Raw genomic sequence first — 15,826 nt, 5'->3', positions numbered from 1 at the left:
ATCAAGACCTGGCCGTCCCTCTAAACTTTCAGCTCAGACAAGGAGAAGACTGATCAGAGATGCAGCCAAGAGGCCCATGATCACTCTGGATGAACTGCAGAGAACTACAGCTGAGGTGGGAGAGTCTGTCCATAGGACAACAATCAGTCGTACACTGCACAAATCTGGCCTTTATGGAAGAGTGGCAAGAAGAAAGCCATTTCTCAAAGATATCCATAAAAAGTCTCGTCTAAAGTTTGCCACAAGCCACCTAGGAGACACACCAAACATGTAGAAGAAGGTGCTCTGGTCAGATGAAACCAAAATCGAACTTTTTGCCCTCAGTGCAAAATGATATGTTTGGCATAAAAGCAACACAGCTCATCACCCTCAACACACCATCCCCACTGTCAAACATGGTGGTGGCAGCATCATGGTTTGGGCCTGCTTTTCTTCAGCAGGGACAGGGAAGATGGTTAAAATTGAGGGGAAGATGGATGCAGCCAAATACAGGACCATTCTGGATGAAAACCTGTTGGAGTCTGCAAAAGACCTGAAACTGGGACGGAGATTTATCTTCCAACAAGACAATGATCCCAAACATACAGCAAAATCTACAAAGGAATGGTTCACAAATAAACGTATCCAGGTGTTAGAATGGCCAAGTCAAAGTCCAGACCTGAATCCAATCGAGAATCTGTGGAAAGAGCTGAAAACTGCTGTTCACAAACGCTCTCCATCCAACCTCACTGAGCTCGAGCTGTTTTGCAAGGAAGAATGGGCAAGAATTTCAGTCTCTCGATGTGCAAAACAGATAGAGACATACCCCAAGCGACTTGCAGCTGTAATCGCAGCAAAAGGTGGCTCTACAAAGTATTAACGCAAGGGGGCCGAATAATTTTGCACGCCCCACTTTTCATTTTTTTATTAGTTAAAAAAGTTTCAAAAATCCAATAGATTTTGTTCCACTTCGCAATTGTGTCCCACTTGTTGGTGATTCTACACAAAAAATAAAAATGTTATATCTTTATGTTTGAAGCCTGAAATGTGGCAAAAGGTTGATAAGTTCAAGGGGGCTGAATACTTTCGCAAGGCACTGTATATATATATATATATATATATATATATATATATATATATATATATATATATATATATATATATACTTTCACTTTAAGAAAGTTTTAATTATTTGCCTGCATTTGCCCTATAACAGCATTGCTTATACCACTGTTCTATAGGATGATGAGCCTCCTTCTAAAGGGAAAAAAAAGAAGAAGAAAAAGGAAGAGGAAATAGACATTGACGTGGATGATCCGGAGGTTAGCCGCTTCCAGTTTCCTTTTCATGAGTTAATGATCTGGGCTGTGCTCCTGAAAAGGCAAAAGATGGCTCTTTTTCTGTGGCAACGTGGAGAGGAAACAATGGCCAAAGCACTCGTAGCATGCAAACTATACAAGTCTATGGCTCATGAGTCATCTGAGAGTGACCTTGTGGATGACATCTCCCAAGACTTGGACAACAATTCAAAGTTAGTGTTTAACAATATAAAATCCAAAAATAACATATATCTGTAAGTTGAAAAGAGAAGAGTAATATGAAGTTGGCCTAAGCCTGAACTCAAATGCATTTTAAGTTGCTGTTCCCCCATGAATTTATATCTATTGTTTTATCTATGTTCTCTTATAATACTGTTTTAAGGTTGGTTAACCTATTATCTTCCCTTGAATTAAAGAATGTTAGATGTTTACATCATTCTCTGTACTACAGATAACCACAATGGAACTAATTGTTACTTAAAGCAATATTAAGCCCAAAAACAAAAAAAAATAAAAAATATTGCAGCGTACCACTTCTTAGATGTGGTGGCTGCATTCGCTTTCTTATTTTTCTTATTTTTATTTATGTCACCTGGTCATCCAGATAGTATCACACTTCCTGTCTTAGCCCTTGTACACACGGTCGGAGAATCCGTCGGAATGTGTCCTATCGGACCGTTTTGTCGGATAATCTGACTGTGTGTGGTATGCATCGGACTGTTTCGGTCGGAATATCGGTCGGACCAAATTTTCCAACTTGCTGGAAATATTTTCCGACAAACTGCTCTGATCGGACATACTTCGATCATGTGTAGCCTACTCCGACAGACAAAGTGCCACGCATGCTCAGATCAAATTCCTAGACCAAATCTATTGGCTACTAGCCTGAACGTAGTCCCGTAGTCGTAACGAAATAACGTCATCACGTTATGTACAATCTGATTTTCCGTCAACTTTGGCCGACCGTGTGTATGCAACAGTTTCGGACAAAATCCGTCGGATAAAATCCAACAGATTTGGTTGTCAGAATGTCCGACCGTGTGTACAAGGGCTTAGAGTGTCTGTATTCTGGATGAGGCAGGGGAGCAGACACCTTTGGATAGCAGCACTGTCAGTCTGAAAAGAGAGTAGCGTTAGACTAGCAGATTTAGAACTCTCAACTAAAACTTTTTAAGCAGTTACAGCAACATTTTTTTTTCTTTTTAGGATAAAGGATTTACATAAATGAATAAAAGCTGACCATTGTAAGCACCCTTGGCAGTGTTTAATGGTTTGCCACAACCCTATAACTGCTACATTGTCAGGGCACCTTGGCCTGTTAAAGGAAGTAAAAAAAAATAGTAGACTTACTGGTAGAATTACCGGAAGAAATTAAATGAAAAAGAAAACCAACGTAGCCACCATGTGAGTTGCAATTGAGTACATTTTTGGTTTTGGGTTTAATACCACTTAAGTCTAGAAATGGACCACAATGTTTAAATATATAGTATGACCTTCTGAAATATATTTAAGTCATTTTTCCTTCTTTAGGGATTTTGCTCAGTTGGCTGTGGAATTACTGGACCAATCATACAAACATGATGAGCAAGTTGCCATGAAGCTTCTAACATATGAGCTAAAGAACTGGAGTAACTCTACCTGTCTAAAACTAGCAGTGGCTGCCAAACATCGGGACTTCATAGCACACACTTGCAGTCAGATGTTACTGACTGATATGTGGATGGGGCGTTTGCGTATGAGGAAAAATCCAGGTCTCAAGGTACTCTGACATTACATACAAGGGCATGTGGCTACCCTATAGGGTAGATTTACGAAAACCTGGAGTGCTAAATCTGGTGCAGCTGTGCATGGTAGCCAATTAGCTTCTAACTTCAGTTTGTTCAATTAAACTTTGCCAAAAAAAAACTGGAAGCTGATTGGTTTCCATGCTGAGCTGCACCAAATTTTGCACTCTCCAGAGTTAGTAAATCAACCCGTGAGTTAGTTTTTATTATTTACTGGTCTTATAAGTTCTGGTCTTCTACAGATTAGATGGCATTTGGGCATGCATGATATTAACAGTCATTGGAAATTAGACAGTTATTAAAAAATGATGTGCAGGCCTGCACAATGTTGTGGCATATGTATGTATATCTGAGATTAAAGCTCATGCCAGAGAGAAGTGGCAGTATAGGAGTGCCAGATATAGTAGACTTCACAAACTAAAGGAACTCACTTGGCCCTATAATACACCTTACTGGAAGTAACCAAGGGCCTGTGTGTATATCAAAGAATGTTGATCCAGGAAGTCTAAAGCCCCATACACACTATCAGATTATCTTTTTCCTTCAGATTTACCAAAACCATATAATATGAGGACAAACCTTAGGAGTTTCAATGTGTATGCAATCAGGCAGGCCCTTCTACTACATGGTTTTGGTAAATCTGAAGGAAAAACTCAGCAGATAATCTGATAGTGTGTATGGGGCTTTAGGGGGTTATTTACAAAAAGGCAAATCCACTTTTCTCTACAGGTGCACTGCAAGTGCACTTGAAAATGCAGTCGCTGTAAATCTGAGGGGTAGATCTGAAATGAGGGGAAGCTCTGCTGATAATATCATCCAATCATGTGCAAGTTAAAATGCTGTTTTTTATTTTCCTTGCATGTCCCCCTCGGTTTTACAGCGACTGCACTTTGTAGTGCAAACTGGATTTGCCTTTAATAAATAACCCCCAATGTCTGTCTATGTTAGAGCAAAGTAGACTTTACTTTTAAGGGTTTAGCCTTTATCTGGATGAACTGCAGGTATGTATTTATTTATTATTATTTTTTTTTTTATTTTTTTTTATGTATTTATGAGGGTACGGGATTTATAATGTATTTGTCTTTTGTTTTAATTCCATTTACCTATGGCTTTTTATAACATATGTATTTTAACGATTTACCTTATATTTAAAATAGCAAGGCCATCTGACTGACTCTCGCTCAACTCCAAAAAACTTAAATCCACAGTTTCTGTTCAGACTCGACAGTGTCCATAGTAATTCTCATCCAGTCCTTCCAACATGTACTATAAGAAAAAAAGAAACTGAAAACATTTTACAGCAAATGAATTTAAAAAAAGAACCTGAATACATCTGTATTCAAAAAGTTTCCTGCCCTGGTTAATGAAATTAAAGGGTGAACTCCCATCCTATCACAATAATATTTTCTACATGGATTGTAACTTTATCCCAACTAGTGTGCAAAAAGTGTGTAATCATATGAAAACGATTACATTGATATTTTAATTGGTTTAATTTTGCTTCACTTATTGTGCTGCCTTGTATAAAATAGGCCAAAGTGAGAAAAGCCCCGGGCAATCAGTAAATGCATTGAAATGCAGAAGCTGCTGTCCATGACTAGACTGGATGGAACGCCTCAGATGTGAAAGCCATCTCACAGTCTGAGAGTTGCTGGACTGCAATAATGCAGTTATATCATAAATGAATAAGCACGAACAGCATGGAAATTATTTTATAAGACATTTACCATAGATACAAGAAATGGATTGACTATGTTTAGGACCAAATATATGTAATATATGAAATAAAGCAGGCTTTCAATGTTTTCTACAATTTTGTTTCTAAATACAGGTAATAATGGGCATTCTCCTACCTCCAACAATATTGTTTTTGGAGTTCCGGACCCAAGATGACCTCTCATACCATACCTCCAAGGAATATGAAGAAGGAAAAGAAAAAGAAGATGACAATGCGGTAAGACATTTCTCACACCACCATTTCTGTATGTGTATGGCAGCTGAATGAATATTTTCACCCTCAAATAACTGCTAAATAGCATATTATAGCTAAAAGACTTATATAGGGCCCATATCAATGTGCTTTGGACTTATGCAAATTACATCAATTTGACATCAATATGAAATACTTCTGAGACTGTTCCTATAGACTTGCATTCCTATAGACTTGCATGGTAACGCTAAACCCACCAGACACAAACAAAGGCCTGTTGACACATGTCCTTTTATTAACTTGATGCAGAAAAAAAGATTGTTGCACAGTGATCAATGTAAACAAGAGAAAAAATGAATGCCTGTCTTACATTTGAATCATATTATGAAAAAAACATTGGTATAAGTGGTTGTATCAATTAAGCTGGGATCTGTTAATCCAATGTTCTACTTCAGTGTTTCTCAGGTTTTTTTTTGTCGCTTTAATAAAGCCACTTTTATCAAGTGTCCTCTAATGTGAGCCAACTTATTTCAAGTGTCCTTTAACATATGGACATAGACAATTAATTTAAAGGGCAGGTTTAACCACTTGCTTACTGGGCACTTAAACCCCCCTCAGTTCCAGACCAATTTTCAGCTTTCAGAGCTGATGCACTTTGAATGACAATTGCGCGGGCATACAACACTGTACCCAAATGAAATTTTTATCATTTTTTTCCCACAAATAGAGCTTTCTTTTGGTGGTATTTAATTACAGCTGGGAGTTTTATTTTTTGCTAAACAAACAAACAAAAAAAAAAATCATGTTTAATAGTTTGTTATAAAATTTTGCACACAGGTCATTTTTCTCCTTCATTGAAGTGCGCTGATGAGGCGGCACTGATAGGCTGCACTGGTGGGCACTGATAGGCTGCATTGGTGGTCACTGATAGGCTGCATTGGTGGGCACTGATAGGCTGCACTAGTGGGCACTGATAGGCATAGTTAAGGCGGCACTAATAGGCACAGATAAGGCGGCACCGATGGGCACAGATAAGGCGGCACTGATGAGCAAAGATGGGCACAGATAAGATGGCACGGATGGGTGGCACAGATGGGTGGCACGGATGGGTGGCACTAAGGGGCACTGATAGGTACCACTGATAGATGGGACTGATGGGCACTGATAGGTGGCACTGATAGGTGGCTCTGATGGTGGCACTGCTGGGCACTGATGGGCGGCACTGCTGGGCACTGATGGGCACTGATGGGCGGCACTGCTGGGCACGGATATGTGGCACTGGGGTGCAGCAACTTTGTTGAGGCAGATTGTGGGCACTGCTGGGTGGCACTGTGGGCACTGCTGGGTGGCACTGTGGGCACTGCTGGGTGGCACTATGGGCACTGCTGGGTGGCACTGACAGGGGGGACACATTTTTTATTGATGTGGCAAAGCAGGGGGCAGGTGGGCACTGGCAGGGGGCAGGTGGGCACTGGCAGGGCTGGCCGTGATCGGGACTGATGACTGATGAATAATAGCCGATTACCAGCTCCGTTATTTCACATGATCAGCTGTCATTGGCTGACAGCTGATCACGTGATAAGGGGTCGGGATCCTTGCTCGGATCGGTGATCGGTGATCAGGCGAGTCTCATAGACGCAGGCCGCTCGGCAAAGGAGATCCGCGCTGTAGCCGTCATTCGGCTATAGCGCGGGTCTCAACTGGTTAAGCACGATTTATCACTTTTTTAAATGTTATCTTTATGTACTTAACAGTAGACTGCAAAGGTAACCCCAGAGCTTGTCAGAAGTCCCCTCAAGGGTATACTTTGAAGTGAGGGATCTCACATATTGTCCAACTGGATATTCAGGTCAGATGTTGACTGTGAATAAAGGTCACTATGTCTAAATGCATTTATTAAACTGATCCATGAAGTGTTATATTTAAACAAACTAAGTTACTTACTGATCACTATAACACTATTTAATGCTATTTTGCTTTGCTATTGTAGGATCTGTACATTGGTCCACTTGTTGTACATGCAGATGTTAAAGTGCAAAAACATTTTTGGGGTTGATTTACTAAAACCAGAGCGTGCAAAATCTGGTGCAGCTGTGTATGGTAGTCAATCAACTCTAACTTCATATTGTTTAATTAAGCTTTGACAAAAAAATCTGGAAGCTGGTTTTCATGCAGAGCTGCTCCAAGTTTTGCACTCCCTAGTTTTAGTAAATCCACCCTTTTAGATTTTGAACAAAGTGTGAAGGGGTAGAACCACCATTTCATGTTAATTGCTGAGGAGAGTTCTATACATTTTTAAAATACTATATTTTTTCATCATAACTATGGTTCTCACTGTTTCCCAGTTCCCGTTCCAGTAACAATTGTCAACATTTGGATTTCACTTTTTATGCCAGCTACAGATGTCTTTAGGAAAGGGAATGGATGTGATTATCTTCAAATAAAAATGCTAAGTTGCCCCCAGGCCAAAATGCTGAAAACTTTAAAAATAATAAAAATCTGTGTTCAGAAGTTAAAAAAAAAAACATACTAACACTTATATTTTGTAAAGAAGATGGTGACACTTCAATTCAGTTCACCAAGAACACTGAATATCCCAAACCTCACAAGAAGACACTGTGGGGGTTATTTACTAAAACTGAGTGCAAATTCTGGTCCAGCTCTGCAAAGAAACCAATCAGCCTTCAGGTAAGGATGTGTTAAAACTGATTCAGCTGAACCAGATTCTGAGTGTACCAGCTTTAATAAAATCCCCCCTATTTGTCTTGTGAGATTTGAGGTCGTCAACATTCCCAGGATCTCAGCAGAAGTAATATAACATCTCACTCACAAGTTGAGTATATTGTTTTACTTTTGTGCACATTTTGGAATGTGGAGCATGGGCCAGTAGTAGTAATACACAGAGTTCCCATAGCAGAGGTTTTAATCCTTTACTACTCTATGCAAAAACTTTTAATGGAGTTTGTACTCGGAGTCAATGTGTGGATAGTATAGGAAAGGAACAAAAGAGCAACAGACAACATAGACCTGATGGGGTCATGTCGTCAGTATGCCTAAAAGGGGGCATACCCAAGTATGAAATATAATGAATGAAATGAAAAGAAAAGGGAATGGGTGGGTGGGACACGAGATCCAGCGACCATGAGGGGAGGAGCCAAAGGAGGGCAGGCTTTATGCAGCCTGACTTGCGTGTGACAGAGATTTCTACAAATCTTGAAGTGCTAAAATAACAGCTGGCATGCGCTCAAATAAAAATATAAATGTTTAGTGGTATCCAGCAGACTGCATGATCCCAACTCCCTTTTGTGTATGGGCAAAAGCAGTATTTACATCATTCTGCATTTCTAACAGTGTGAAAAGGACCAGGCTATTACCTTAAAAGAAGATGGTGGACAGGGTGTGCATTATTCTGACCTAGAGAAAGTAATGATCAGCCTATTATAGTATCTGTCCTCCCTCCTCCTTTTGTAGTATCACTAAACCCCTTATTTAATTGGCAAAGGACACTAGTAAATGCAAATATTGCATCAGCCCTGTACAGTCCTGGAAGGATGAATCAAAAATTATGCTGGACCCAGGTACATATAGTTTTATAAAATAGCTGCATCTGGTCTCCCTTTTGCATCGTTGTATATTTTTTTTAACACATCTCCCATCTATTAATCACATGCACCAGATTTAACCACTTGCCTACTTGGCACCTAAACCCCCCTCCTGCCCAGACCAATTTTCAACTTTCAGTGCTCTCACAATTTGAATGACAAATACTCACTCATGCAACACTGTACCCAAATAAATTTTTGGTCCTTTTTTTCATAAAAATAGAGCTTCCTCTTGGTGGTATTATATCTTCTCTTGGTTTTTTATGCTATAAATTAAAAAAGACACATTTTTCTTTGTTTCTGTTCTAAGATTTTGCAAATTAGTAATTTTTCTTCATACATTTTGGCCAAATATATACTGCTAGATATCTTTGGTAAAAATAACCCATATTTTATGGACACAATTGGCTACATTTGATGGGCACAAGTGGCTGCATTTGATGGGCAAGTGGCTGCATTTGATGGTCACAAGTGGCTGCATTTGACGGTCACAAGTGGCTGCATTTGATTGGCACAAGTGGTTGCCTTTGATGGGCACAAGGGGCTGCCTTTGATAGGCACAAGTGGCTGCTTTTGATGGGCACAAGTGGCTGCATTTGACAGGCAAAAGTGGCTGTTTTTGATGGACACAGGTGGCTGTATTTAATGGGCACAGGTGGCTGCATTTGATGGGCATAAGTGGCTGTATTTGATTGGCACAAGTGGCTGCATTTGAGGGACACAAGTGGCTGCTTTTGATGGGCACAAGTGGCTGCATTTGATGGGCACAAGTGGCTACATTTGACAGGCACAAGTGGCTGCATTTGACAGGCAAGTGGCTGCATTTGACAGGCAAGTGGCTGCATTTGAAAGGCACAAGTGGCTACATTTGAGGGGCACAAGTGGCTGCCTTTAATGGGCACAAGTGGCTGCATTTGAAGGGCACAAGTGGCTGCATTTGACATGCACAATTGACTGCATTTGATGGGCAAATGGTTGTATTTGACAGGTAAGTGGTTGCATTTGATGGGCTCAAGTGGTTGCATTTGATGGGCACAATGACTGCATTTGACAGGCACAATGACTTCATTTGACGGGCAAGTGGCTGCATTTGATGGGCACAAGTGGCTACATTTGATGGACATAGGTGGCTGTATTTAATGGGCACAGGTGGCTGCATTTGACGGGCACAAGTGGCTGCATTTGATTGGCACAAGTGATTGCATTTAAGGGACACAAGTGGCTTCCTTTGATGGGCACAAGTGGGTGCATTTGACGTGCACAGTGGCTGCATTTGATGGGCACAGTAGCTGCGTTTGATGGGCACAGTGGCTGCGTTTGATGGGCACAGTGGCTGAATTTGATGGGGGAGGCTCAGTATTTTTCAGTTTGTTTGCACCCACCCAAAAAATTTTGAGCACCAACTGCCATTGGTCAGCACAGAGACAGTACAAGGAAATTCACAGGGCTCTTTGTCAGCTGTGGATTTTAATCCCTCCTGACCTCCCAGCAGCAGTGTGTATGAATGTCTGTACCCTGTAGTGCACCAGATTAGTGCACTTTTAAAGGGAGTGAGGTTATTTTTAATTCAAAGCGGAGTTCCAGTCAATTTTTTGTTTATTAAAAGTCAGCAGCTACAAAAAAAGTGTATCTTCTGACTTAATAAAAAGTCACTCACCTGTCCCACAATCCAGCGACATTGCCACCCAAACCCTTCCTTTTCTCCCCACCTGTCCACGGTGCTGGCAATACTACTGTGGGCACCCGGTTGTGACAGCTTGCAGCTTCACACCCGGGTGCACATGTCTCACTGCGCTGTCCTGCATAGCTGAGCAATCTTTTGGGACCTGTGATGTGTCCCAGAAGATTGTAGGGTGGAAGAGCCACCTAGGTGGCCCAAGCAGAAATGGGAGCTCGTCGGTAATCGTGATGCATCGGGGGGAATCGAATGGAAACGTTGACCAGATAATCGTAATCGAACCGAATTGTGAGACCAGTGAAGATGCGCACCCCTAATACAGAGGCCCAACATGATAGGAACACCGTTAGGGACACACAACATGCACCTATCAAGAATTACACCAAAAAATACATTCTGCTGAGAAAAGGGGAAACAAAAGATTACCTGTGGTTTTAGTAGTGCAGTTGTCCACAGGAGGATAGCACTGGTTCATGCAGCAGGCATGGACTTAACAGCAACAGTGAACGCAATTGTCCAGGCAACAGGCAGGAATAATGTCCATAGTTAGTACAGGCAGCAGGCAGGGATACTGTCAACAAACAGTCCAGGGTCAGTGCAGGCAGGGATATTGTCAACAGTGCCACAATATTGGTCCTGGTAGTAGGCAGGAACATGGTCCATAGTACAAGTAGCAGGCAGAGGTGTGGTCAGTTCATTCGACAGGCAGAGGCATGATGGCAGTAAGTCCTACAGGCAGCAGGCAGATGTAGGGCCTTGTTCAGGACAGAATGGGGACAGGGATAGAGGCTTCTCCCAACCAAATCTCTGGTCGCCAGACCCTAATCTGGGAATGGGAAAAAAAAATAGTTTTCTTCCTCCAGAAAAACAATTCTGGAGCCCCTCACATATGTGAGATCCCTGTTTTATGAATCCCACTACTCCAGTAGCAGGGTAAAAGATCAGTCCAAGAGGCAGGCAAAAAACATGGTCAACCAGTCCAGGGTCAGTTCCAGATCAGGAAGAGGTATGTACAGAATCAGCAGGCAGAAGCGTGGTCGAATAACAGTCTAGGGTCAGTTTCAGATCAGGCAGAGGTATGTACAGAATCGGCAGGCAGAAATGTGATCGAATAACAAGCCAGGGTCAGTTCAAGAGTAACCAGTGGCATAAAGGGTGTGACGGTAAATGGCAGGAACTGAGGTTACGTTTACCATACTTTTCTAAAAATTTACTGAAGTGGGGTTGGGAAGGACACTGGGGACAATAATAAAAGGTGTCTCTTTTAACTCCTCCATTGGTAAACATCTTACATCTATTCTGACTTCTTTGGTCTGTTGGTTTGGGAGGCATTTGATTAGGAACATCTACTCGGAGAGTCTACTAAGAACATGGGAACTCATTTTTTCTGATGGGCTGTTCAGGAATATAAGGGTAGTGATTATATTCTCCTGGTAGCCAATGAAGGGTTGGGGGCTTTTGGTGGAGTTGCGGTAGATTATATAGGAGATGTATATGGCCAAATAAAAAAAATAAATTGATACTTTGTTATGTTCGTCTTGTGGCAAGGTAGGGTTCGAGCATTTGGTCATTGAAGTCGACTCCCCCATGAACAAATTGTATTTATGGACACATGTTGGCTTTTGGATGGGGCATTTCCTTCTGGGCATTTCCACGTACTGTAGGGCCACGTACACACGGGCGGACTGTTCGCCCAACTTTGTCCGCTGAACAGTGTTTCAGCGGACAGTCCGCTCGTGTGTGGGCTTCAGCGGACAGTTTCAGCGGACAGTCTGACGAACAAAGTTTTTCGGAAATCCCGTAAAACTGTCCGCTGAAACTTGGTTTGAGCGGACAGTCCGCTCGTGTGTAGGCTTGTTCGTCAAACTAAGTCTCGCGCATGCTCAGAAAGAATTTACATGCCGAAGGTTGCATTGCAGTGTATAGGACGTCGTTTTTCTAGTCCCGTCGTACGTGCGGTTCACGTCATCGCGCACGGTTTCAGCGGACTGTTCGTTCATCGTGTGTAGTCAAGTCCGCTCATGCAAATTTTGAGCGGACTGTTTGTCAAACTGTTTGACGAACAAAGTTGGGCGAACAGTCCGCCCGTGTGTATGCGGCCTAGGTGTTATTGTGGATTAAAGACAACATGTAGACATCCCTTCTGTCCCTCCACTTCACTGCCAGAATTTCCTCATTTCGCAGACTTGTTCTCTCCCCTCTTCTTAACTTGATATTTATGAGCTTTTGAGGAAAGCCCTTTCTGTTCTTTCTCACAGTGCCACATGCTGGAGTGTTCTTCCTGTGAAGGTTACAGAACAGGGGCAGACTTGTGTAGAAGTTGTCTACATACAAGTGATATCCTTTCTCCAGTAGTGGGTATATGAGGTCCCAAAAAACTTTCTTGCTTGAGCCTAAGTAGTCTGGGCAATAACGGGGATGCAGCTGGGTGTCCTTTCCTTTGCACACTATGAAGGCATATGTGTACCCTGTGGCTCGGTCACATAATTTGTACACTTTCACCCCATAGCGGGCCCTTTTGTTGGGGATGAATTGCTTGATTCCCAGCCTGCCGCTAAATTTGACAAGTGACTTATCCACTCATATGTGTTGGTCTGGAGTAAACAACTGGGTGGATTTCTCAGAAAAATAATTTAGTAGTGGCCAACTTTTATAAAGCTTATCATAATTTGGGTAATTTCAGGGAGGACTCTGGGTATTATAATGTAGGAGCCTCATTATCATGATATATCTGGTTCTGGGCATTACCGCGGAGAAGATCGGTATGTGGTGGGTTGACCAATATGATCGTAATTAATTGGGAGAAGGTTTAGGGACTTTACATGAAATTATGGCCTGGTAAGGAAATTTATTTCCATCCCTTGGGACTTTAGATGAAACAACGGCTTGGTAAGGTCATGTGTTTCCATCCCTGTAATGATCAAAGTGGGGAGAGTAACGAGGCTGGGACTTTAAATGAAGTGCGTGGGTGCAATAAGATAAAATTGGTGAACAATTGGGAAAATGTATTTGGTTCATAAAAAAATATAACATGCATATAATAATAATACCAGTTACAAGTAAGAGGAGATATTCACAGTTAACATGATAACAACAAGAATAAATGATAATATGAACATAATAATATTCCCCAGTACACCAAATTAATGTTATCATAAAACCGTAAAATATGAAGCAATGCCTGTATGACAAGTGGCTCAGATATCCTGTAAGATAGAAATTACATAACAATTGTAGAAAGTTGGGTAAAATTATGAAGAACACGACATTTGGTAGCTCTACCAGGTGGCAATAAAAAAGAAGTGAGGCAGAAATGAGAAAAATGAGGGGAAGGACGGGTGAGACAGTGAATGGAAGTTGAAGGTACCTGATGTGTAAAGTGAACCACTGAAGAGGAGGTGGCGGTGCCTGACATTCAGCCACCATCACACAAACCATAGTGTGTAAGCATGTACCTTGGATGGGGTTCTTCATACTACCCCACCTCCATTTCATGTCTGCTATTAACAGACCATTTTTATACCACATATTTTATGCTAGATAAGACACGCCCTTGCTCCTGACGAGTGGCACCTCAGCAACGAAACACGTAGAGCATGTTCTTCATAATTTTACCCAACTTTCTACAATTGTTATGTAATTTCTGTCTTACAGGATATCTGAGCCACTTGTCATACAGGCATTACTTCATATTTTACGGTTTTATAATAACATTAATTTGGTGTACTGTGGAATATCATTGTGTTGATATTATCATGTATTCTTGTTGTTATCATGTTAACTATGAATATCTCCTCTAATGTTGCATACACACGACCAGACTTTTTGATGGACTAGGTCCGACGGTCTTCCCGACTGACTTTCAGCGGAGTTCTGATGGACTTTCCGAACAAAAGGACTTGGCCACTCACAAACACACCAAAGTCTGACAGATTTGAACGTGATGACGTACGACCAGACTAGAACAAGGAAGTTCATAGCCAGTAGCCAATAGCAGCCCTAGCGTCAGTTTTCGTCCATCGGACTAGCATACAGACAAATGGATTTTTAGACTGGACTCGAGTCCTTCAGAAAGATTTTAAATGTTCTAAATCTAAAGTCTGTCTGATTTTTAGACAGCAAAGGTCTGATGAAGCACACACACCGTCGAAATGTCTGACAGATTCATTCTGTTGGACCTTTGCTGATGAAAAGTCCGGTCGTGTGTACACGGCATTACTTGTAACTGCTATTATTATTAAATGCATGTTATACTTTTTTATGAACCAAATACATTTTCCCAATTGTTCACCAATTTTATCTTATTGCACTCACACATTTCATTTAAAGTCCCACTCTCGTTACTCTCCCTACTTTGATCAATATGATCGAAATAAAAAAATGTTGGTGAGCCCATACAGAATGTGAGGCTCAGAAAACCTTAAACTCCTCCACTGTTAGGTCTCTCCACTCATAGGGATGGGCATAATAGGATGTTGGGTTACTCAAAATTGATGCTAGCAGGTCCTCTGTAAAAATGAAATGAAAACAATCGATTGGGGAAAAATTCTCTGTGTCAGCCTGGACTCCTGGCTGGGCATTGAAAGGGGGAATGTTAGCTTCTACTGAGTTAGGAGGAAGCCACAAGGGGTTCTGAAGGAAATAGGGAAGGCTGGCATGGGTCCAAACCCTTCAAGCCTGAGGTGACTAGCACTTGACCTTTCTTGCCGAGGTACTGAGGTGCTAGTGGATGGCACTGCAATACTGGTGGATGCCACTGCCTCCTCACCAGAATGCCTTTGTTTGGCAGGCAGAATATCTTCCTCCTCTGAGTCTGCCACGGCTTAGGACTGGCATGTAATTTACATCAGACTGAGAATCGGAATTTGAAGAGGAATCTGAAGTAGAGAGTTCCCCTTTGCTCTCGTCGGCCTCACTAAGAATTTGGTACGCCTCCTTGGTGGAAAAGTTTTTTTTTTTACATTGTTGTCATTGGTTGTGTTGAGCCTGAACAGGTGTGTGCTGATATGTCTTCACTGATGGGGAGGCACAGATGTGCTCTGATAACTGATGGCACAGATGTGCACTGATGAGGCAGCACAGATGTGCACGGACTGATGGCACAGATGTGCACTGATGACTGATGGCACAGATGTGGCGGCACTGATGTGCACTGATCACTGATGGCACAGATGTGCACTGATCACTGCACTGATGACACAGATGTGCACTGATCGCTGATGGCACAGATGTGGGAGCACAGATGTGCACTGATCACTGATGGCACTGATGTGGTGACACAGATGTGCACTGATGACTGATGACACAGATGTGGTGGCACAGATGTGTACTGATGACTGATGGCACAGATGTGCACTGATCACTGATGGCACAGGTGACACTGTGGCACTGTAGCACCAATGACACTTATGACTGGCACTGATGGGCACTGACCCTGATTGGCACTGTGACACTGAGTGGCACTGACCATGATGGGCACTGTGACACTGGAACTGACCCTGATGGGCACTGTGACACTGGCACTGACCCTGATG

The 15,826-nt window shown here is 42.0% G+C and overlaps 1 protein-coding gene across 1 annotated transcript in view; it reads left to right on the top strand.

Annotated features, from left to right (window-relative positions):
• Nucleotides 1-15,826, top strand: part of TRPM1 (transient receptor potential cation channel subfamily M member 1) — a 269,367-nt gene that overhangs the window by 185,036 nt on the left and 68,505 nt on the right. Inside the window, exons 16-18 of the mRNA XM_077471831.1 lie at nt 1,221-1,510; nt 2,829-3,057; nt 4,914-5,036. Of these exons, the coding sequence (XP_077327957.1) occupies nt 1,221-1,510; nt 2,829-3,057; nt 4,914-5,036 (642 nt within the window). The remainder of the gene's footprint in view (nt 1-1,220; nt 1,511-2,828; nt 3,058-4,913; nt 5,037-15,826) is intronic.

Source organism: Lithobates pipiens, unplaced genomic scaffold (assembly GCF_037356315.1).
Source record: "Lithobates pipiens isolate NorthernLeopardFrog02 unplaced genomic scaffold, aLitPip1_a1.2 Scaffold_8, whole genome shotgun sequence".
Classification (NCBI taxonomy): domain Eukaryota; kingdom Metazoa; phylum Chordata; class Amphibia; order Anura; family Ranidae; genus Lithobates; species Lithobates pipiens.
This window is presented reverse-complemented; position numbering and strand designations above follow the sequence as displayed.